Source organism: Athene cunicularia (assembly GCF_003259725.1).
Source record: "Athene cunicularia isolate RWA chromosome 7 unlocalized genomic scaffold, athCun1 chr7_part1, whole genome shotgun sequence".
Classification (NCBI taxonomy): Eukaryota; Metazoa; Chordata; class Aves; order Strigiformes; family Strigidae; genus Athene; species Athene cunicularia.
The window spans coordinates 9,476,774-9,484,862 of NW_020799107.1; the positions used below are offsets into that span (position 1 = coordinate 9,476,774).

The 8,089-nt window shown below is 47.7% G+C and overlaps 1 protein-coding gene across 3 annotated transcripts in view; it reads left to right on the forward strand.

Annotated features, from left to right (window-relative positions):
• Positions 1 to 8,089, forward strand: part of COL6A3 (collagen type VI alpha 3 chain) — a 63,247-nt gene that overhangs the window by 50,590 nt on the left and 4,568 nt on the right. For all 3 annotated transcript variants that reach the window (XM_026852612.1, XM_026852610.1, XM_026852611.1), the window contains 6 exons: positions 71 to 179; positions 937 to 1,217; positions 2,479 to 2,739; positions 4,723 to 4,797; positions 6,920 to 7,099; positions 7,199 to 7,252. In XM_026852612.1, the coding sequence (XP_026708413.1) occupies positions 71 to 179; positions 937 to 1,217; positions 2,479 to 2,739; positions 4,723 to 4,797; positions 6,920 to 7,099; positions 7,199 to 7,252 (960 nt within the window). The remainder of the gene's footprint in view (positions 1 to 70; positions 180 to 936; positions 1,218 to 2,478; positions 2,740 to 4,722; positions 4,798 to 6,919; positions 7,100 to 7,198; positions 7,253 to 8,089) is intronic.

Consider the following 8,089-nt stretch of genomic DNA (forward strand, 5'->3'; position numbering starts at 1 on the left):
TAATGTATTGTTGGTAGGTAACTACCATCCTCAACACGAGTGTTTCATGTCAGGCTCTCTCTGTCTCCAGGCGACTTTGCTTTCTACCTGTCTCCAGAGATAAGGAAACAATGTGAGTGGTTCCAGAGTGATCAGCAAGCCAAGAGCCAGAGGCCCGGGCACACCGGACACAAAGCAGTGTAAGTACTGATTTGTCTTTGAGAGAATGAGCTTTGCTAGCAGCTTGTCTGAGGGAGAAGCCTTCATTTCCCAGACCCTGTTTGGAAAACAAAAGAAAAAGCAACTTCAATGCTAACAATCAGGATCATCAGCCTTTTACTAGTTCCTTCAATGCTATGTCAAAGAGCAACGGATATATCTACTAGAGAAGGGTAAACAAGTACATACATCATTTTAAATTTGGGTTAAATGTCATATTTATATATGTATTAGGGATATGAAGGAGGTATATGCTACTATCATCATGCAGATCAGGAATTCCTGAAATTACTATTAATTTGGTGATTTCCACTCAGGGAACTATTTTCACAGGCTGGGCTGCCCTGGAGTATCTGATATTCAGGATCCATCATAGGATATATCCTAATATTATCTGAACAGAAGTGAAAGCTTGTGTTACCAAGGCTCACTCATCACTAGCACTGAGCTGTCCTGGCTTTAGAAGGTCAAACCCCTTGAAATCAGGCATGCCACAGATCTGCCTACTGGATTCACTCTTCCGTGTGTAAAGTTGGTGTATAGACAGATTTGTCCCCGAAGTGATAGTCAGTGCTCTGCAGCACTTTTCACTGCTGTCGTGTATCTAAAGCTGACAACAACTATTGACCTTGGGGTGAGGGATCTTGCCAATGGTTTCTATGTCATCTCCTCTCCACTGTCAAATTCTCCTTATATAGGAGGAAAAAAAAGTCGTATCAGCTGCTTTTGCTTTGGCAGGTACGTGGCACCCAACACAACCGTAGGCCGGACCCTCAATGCCAGCAGCACGGTCAGTGCGAGCATGAAGCCTGTTGCAAGCACCAGCGCCCGTGCCAGAACCACCACTGCCAGCATCATGGCCCAGACCAGAGCCACCGACCAGACCACAGCCAGCACCGTGGTCCAGGTGAACGCCACCATACAGAGCGCAGCAAGCACAGCCGGCCAGGCCAAAACCACCGGCCGCACGACTGCAAACACCACGTCTGCCATGGCAGGTGGCAGGAAAAGACAAGGCGGTACGTGAAAAGCTCTCCCCCATGCGAGCAGTGCCTCTTGCTTGTCTGTACCGCAGTGGGTTGTGGCTTTTCTTCTTCCCTGAGAGGATTATTCCTATGGGAAATGTCACGGAGAGGCCAAATTTTATGCTTTTAGAAAAAAGTTTTTAAGTGCAAAACTGGAAATCTGACCCAGGGGGTTAAGGCTTTGTCAACTTGTGCTGAGAATTTTGTGCAAAACTGGGTGGGGCACAGGCTGCCTCTAGGCAAAACACAAGCAGGAAGTCTAAACATGGGACAATCCATCACCTTCTGCTTAGCTCAATAGTACAGCAACTCTTTCTAGTGGGGCCCATTTTCTTGCTATGTTTTCCTTGTAGCATTATCCCTTGGCTAAGTTTTGCTATTTATGGTGATTCATTCAGTGTCATTTTTTTGAAGTCTCTGTCACCTAATACAAATAGTTGCTTCAGTTAGTTCATCACTGAAGCAGTGTGGAGATCAGTTTGGGAATGCTAAAGCTCTTCCATGTGAGCACAGTTCATGTAAAGGATTTTTCCCACGTGTTTTTCCAAGGGGGTGCAGGCAGCTCTGCACTAGCTGAACAAGTAGCAAAGAACATGTGTCAAACACAGGGATGCTAGACTGCCAATGAATGCATGTCCCCATGTAAATAATAAACAAAAAGCAATAAATAAAATCAGTCAGCATTTGCAAGGTTAATGCTTTCATCAGCTTGTGGGGAACAATCATTTCTGGGTGTTTCTTGCTCCACTGCTCCTTTCAGGCAGTGTTTATAAAGGTCTCATCCAATACTCTGCCATAGCAGGAAAACCTTTCCCTAACAACTTCTTTGACCTGTCTAAGGTTAAGTTCAATCTTAAGCAGGCTTTGTTTGAAGATCTCCAGCAGTTCAGTGAATCCACTGCACCCTAGAGAAGGATCTAACTGAGCACATTTACAGTTTTGGGGAAAGTCCACATTTCAGGCTGTGTAAATCTTGTAAAAAATTGCTCTGATTTGCTAGATTGCAGCAGGTTATTAGAAAATAAATAAACCATTTGGTAAATCATCTAGGCTATGAAAAAAAAAAGCCTCCCTGCAGTGTGCTAGGTTGGGCATCTGAGATAGCAAAGTCACAACCTGGTTTGTACATGGCACACTGGCTGCAGATTTATTTGCTGTGGACTGGAAAGGAGATCCTGCAACACTGCAGGACCTTTCTTTTGAGAGTTTCCTCTTCAAGTCCTCGCTTAGTGTTTCTCCTGATTTTGCATTGCAGCAAGGACCCACGACATCCAGATCACAGATGTCACTGAGAACGGCGCCAGGCTGCGCTGGGCCAGCCCTGAGCCACACAGCGCCTACACCTTTGATATCACCGTCACCTTAGCGCATGACCACTCTCTCGTGCAGAAGCAAAACCTGACTGGCACTGAGCATGTCATCCGAGGACTCAGAAGTGGACAGAAATACCTTGTCGTCATTACCGGCTACCAGAAATCCCAACCCAAAGTAACGTACACAGGGACATTCAGCACAAGTAAGTACCTCTCAGGGAAAACAAACAAACATTTATTTTTTCATAAAATGGACACAAAAACTGGAAAAAAAAATCATGTAAGGGACACGGAATCAGTTGGTACCAACACTCCCAGTCCTAGCAATGCTCAGTTGTGTCACTGCATGTGTGGCATCTGCCAGACAAGCGACAGGACCTGGTTATGAAATGCTGCAAATGTGTTTCTCTGGCAAATGCAACTTGACACTTCAGTGGTGTTAAATTGACACAGATTGTGGGAAAATTAAAGCCAGTCCTAGTGCAGGGTTTGTCTTATTGTGCGTGCAGGAGGTTTTGCACAATGGGTCTTGGTGGAGTCCAGCCAGCATTGCTGTAATTAATAATGAGTCAAACTGGGATAACACAGAGTAAATCCAGTCCAGCCTGACTGCAAATTAAGCAGAAAAAGCTTTTTCTCTGATCGCCATTTCCATAGCCACCTATCTGCTTCACATACTATATTGCCCTAAAAAATAACACAAAGAAGAGATTAGATGGAGAGTTTAATCCTTTGGGGATCCAAGCTCCATGTGTATGGATCACATGTAAACTTCACCAAACCCCTGGACATGGCCAAAAGTTGCTATGCAAGAGACAACCAATTTTTTTTAAATATAGTTTGTTGTAGAGGTGATTTGGCTTGGTGGTGTGGAGAAGTTTGCACCGCTCCTGCATCTGGCTGCTTCTGGCATTTCAGAGCCAATTTCAGTGCCCACAGAGAGCCTTTCCGTTGGCTCTAGTGGCTTTGGATCAGGTCTGAAGTCTCTTAACCTTTGCGAGTAATAAATGTGCCCACAAAAATGTTGAGAAAAGTCATCAATGTGTAGAAGTAACATTTCCACGCGCTGACTTGGAGCTCTTGATGCCCCAGGAAGCTGCATTTCCTGTAGAGTAAATCTTAAAGGGGAACAAACTGACCAGGCAGTGGTGGTGCTCACAAGCTGTGACCTGTACACTGAGTAGCACTGTCCTTTTTACCCACACCAAAAAAACAAATCCAAACCTTTCTGTGGCTGCAGCCCCCTCCTGCCCTTCAGCCCCATGGAAAATAAGCCACAGGTTGCCCTGGAAAGGGGCATGATGCAATATGAACTATGTTCTCCTTCCCATCACAAGGGATTTCTTCCCCTGGTGACAATCCTCAACAACATAGTTCCTAGAGGGATGCGAGACCATGATGGGAAAAGTGTGGTCAAGGAGAGGTGTGCAATGCATGGATAGTCCTTGAGGGCTGCAGGGAAACTGGACTGGCTCTTAGGAAGCATTTCTTCCCAGAAGGGGTTGTTGGGCGTTGGAATGGGCTGCCCAGGGCAGGGGGGGAGTCCCCATCCCTGGAGGGGTTGAAGAGTCGGGTTGACCCAGCGCTGAGGGATCTGGTGGAGTTGGGAACGGTCAGTGGGAGGTTCATGGTTGGACTGGAGGAGCTTCAAGGGCTTTTCCAACCGAGATGACTCTGTGATTCTGTGTGATTCTGTGAAAGAGAAGATCCATTATGGACTGTTTTCTCCCCTGGAGGATGCCTTTTTTCCCTACCCTCTCTAAGGCCAGAGGAGCAAGGCTGAAGTGGCTACAGAGAGGCCACATCTGCTCCTCCATAGACCTCCAGTTGCATGCTGTAGGGTGAGCAGGGGCCATCCAAAGCAGTCATGTGGGGCCCTGGGGATGCTCCTTCGCAGTCACCCCTGAGGATGAGCCTGACCATGAAGCAGAGCCACCAGCTGAGTAGAGCAAGGCGAACTCATCCCAGCACGGCTGGGCGGTTGTGGATTACTCATCCTGTAAACTGCCTCCAATAAACATTTCTGAAATGTATGTACTAGGGTAAACAGATCCAGACCTGGCTCCTGAGACTTGCGTGCATCCCCTGTGCTGGAGCTGGGGCCACTGATTTTGTTTATGGCTGCTCCGAGGGAGCTGATGCAGATCTCCTTCCCCTTGGCTGACCCCACTGTTTCTTCTCCCCAGAGATCCCGGCGCAGACCAAGGTGTCCCTGGCCAACATGATGCTCAACACTGAGCCGCTGGAAGGGCCCGAGGGTGGTGAGTATGGGCGACGGCAGGAGGGCTGGGCTGGGGGACTCTGCCAGGACACCACTGAGAGCCTGGCCATTTGCACCGGTCTTCCCCTTGTCCGCTCCTAAACCCATTCTTTCTTAGAGCCCTGCTAGGACCGGAGGAACTGTGACTCCTTTGCTTTGCAAAGCCAACAGATCATGACATCCTTAGCCATGCCGATCTGAGCCCTGTATGGGTGTCTCTGCCCCATGCTGGATCCAAAGCCCCCTGAAGTTGCTGTGATCTGCATGGGGGACTCAAACCGGGTCCCGTTTCCATTGCAGGGATGTGACATGAGCCAGGGCCCAAGTACTGGCTGCTCTCGAGGGACAAGCTGTGCTCCATAGCCTCCCTGGCAGGTGTGGGTGCAGAATATCACCTGATGCTTGCTTGCTCCCTCTCTCCCCATTTGGGGCAAAAAATAGGTCTTGGCTCCTTGGGTTAACGCACAGTTCTCAACAAGCTGGGGTTTTCAGGGGAGTTAGTGTCAAACATATGCATAAATATGGCTAATTGGTAGCCTCCCTCCAGTTTCACCCATCTGCCCATCCCCTGTTTCTCTGCCACCAGTGGGGTATGTAGCAAACCACTAAATGAGCAAGCTGTCAGCTCCTACTCTGTTGTTAATCCCGTTAACCTGTGTTAATAACTCATAATCGCTGTAGTTGTCATCTCATTGCTTTTGTTGACATCAAGCTCATTATATCGGCACTATTACACTCAGTTGTACTGTAAGTGCCAGGCTGCAACCCTTCCTCCAAGGGTCTGGAAGGGCTCTCAGCCTTCATAAAGCAGCACAGTCCTGTTGCAGGCACCAACTATGGGTCTGGCATCCAAAACTCATCCCTGAGTCATCACTCTCATGTTTGCCAGACCCAGTACATTTTCTTTAAGCATTTTGCTTGCACTGTGGCTCTTTTTCTTTGAGAGGTGATTTGAGAGCATGGGTAGATGCTGCTGCTCAGTGCGTTAAGCCAGAGCGAGTTGCAAAGCTGCTGTTGGAGTCTGGCTGCTCCTCCTGCCTGGCTGATGGTACCACTGCAGCTTGCTGCAGCAGAAGGGGCTGAGGGCTTGTGCCAGGTGGGGACCATCTCACTTCTGCCTTGCTGCATGTCTTATCATCCCACCCTTCCCATGCATTCCCACTCGTTTGATCCATCTCCCTGGCACTGACATCTCCTCTGAAGCCTTCACCTGGCTCGTCCTCACCAGGTGACATGCACCCCCCACGGCTTTGTTTAACCCCTTGTGTGCCAACCCATTGGAAACAAGGTGTGTAAGCTTGTGTAGGTCTGTCTGGAGGAAAATGGATGTGCTACGTGCTCACTCTGTGCTTCAACACAGACCTCTCAATCTCAGCTCCTCTTGTTGACCCACTTGCAGCAAACATCTCCGCCCGAGGATTTGTGGCAGCTGGTAATCTGGGGGAAACATTCCCCAAGGATGCTAATCCAAATTTTTTCAACAGGCTAAAGACATTAAACAGGGCAGGGGATTTGGGATGGGTTGTTTAGCTGAGTCTTCTTTAGTTCTCTGTGCAGCGGGAGAGATCCATGCGTAAATCTTCTGATGGACCTCAGAGGAAGCCCCAGATTCTGCCCTCCTTATTGAGGCAAAGCAGCAGCTAGCATGGATAGTCTATCTTTGCTAATAAAAGCTCTAGGATTTGTACCTAAATTATCATTTCTGGGCAGGAAAGACCGTATGTTTAAATCCTCATCAAGCCTTAAAGTCTCCCAGGTGCGGCTTGCCTTTAGAGATAAAATAAACACACTTAAGGATTAAATGTTACTGCCAAGACAAATAGCTTTGAAAATAGATGGGGGGAGTTGTGTGATGGCCCAATCCTGCATGCACCAATGGAGAGTAAGGGGCTCCCATCACCTTGGTCCAGGGACTTGGGGCTTGGATGCATGACGAAATCAAGAGCAGGGAGAGGCAATCCAGAGGCTGGGGAAGGTTTGCATTCAGCAAGAAAAATCACATGACAAGGAAATGCCAGCAGTCCTGTACCGGGCTTTTTTTCTTTTTTCTTTTCAATCTCTTTGCTTTTTCAGCTTTTAACCCTTTCAGATGCAACTTAACCTTTGCACCTTTTGAAATGCAGATTGGCCAGACCCTTGCTTGCTGGACTTTGACATGGGCATGCAGTGCAAGGACTATCAGATTGTGTGGTTCTTTGACTACAAAAACAAGATCTGCAGCCAGGGTTGGTATGGTGGCTGCAGTGGTAATGCCAATAGATTTGAGGCCGAAGCTGAGTGCATTAGCAAATGCTTAAAACCATGTAAGTACCAGGTGGGGACTGATCCTTTTGTAATTATATTGTCAAATAACATTTGGATTGGAGAGCAGTAAATCCCAACCCATACTCTTTTTCCTCCAGCAGCAGCTGAGAAAGCCATGCAGCAGCCACCCCTTGAGAAAAGACTGCCGTCAGGTAACAGCCCCCAAAAATAATAATAACAAACCAATGCAAATCCACTATTTCACCTTGATCATTTTATAGCATGCATCCAAGCTTTTCCAGTACAAGACCACCAGCAGTATAGACTGGGTTTTAATGTGCTTCTTGACATGACCATGCCTTGCCATTTGCTTTGCATGAGCAAGTCACCTTGCATGCGTGTTGCCACACCAGGACATGTTGTGTTTGCATGACTTGAGTGCAAACCACAAGTTATACGGCAAAATCATGCACTGGATTTCACAAAAAGAGCGGGGTTGCTTAAATGGAGCTTAGCATGGTCCCAAAGAGGTTTCTGTTATTGCCATGTGACTAGCCAATGCCACCACTCAGTGGAGAGCCTTTGCTAAGATGCAAAGGATTGCAAACATTTCACTGCTTGTAACCAAAACACTTGATGGTAAATTATTCCACGGGGCTCGGGGTTTGGGTGCAGGTGTTTTCCTTTTGCACCAAAAGATAAAAATCAAAGTTGAGGGAGGAGCCCACAGGAAAAGGGCAATGACCTCCTCTCCTCAAGTGGTTTCTGAGATTTAAAGGGTTGTGTTTGCAAACCCCTCCAAGACCTGGGAGGGAAGTGGAAATTTGCAGCCACCTGTGTTGGTTCAGCAAGGGGTTGGATGGGAACCTGACCCCAGCAAAACCTTGCTACCATAGCAGTTTACCCCTTCTAGTGGTGTTTCACGACCCTTTGCAGAGATGGGAGGGAAACCTAGGAGTAAAGAAAGCTCTGGTACCTAATGGCAGGGCTTTAATCCTTGTAGGGGCATGACAGGGTTTGAAAAGGCAAATTAAGGACACTCCCCCCCC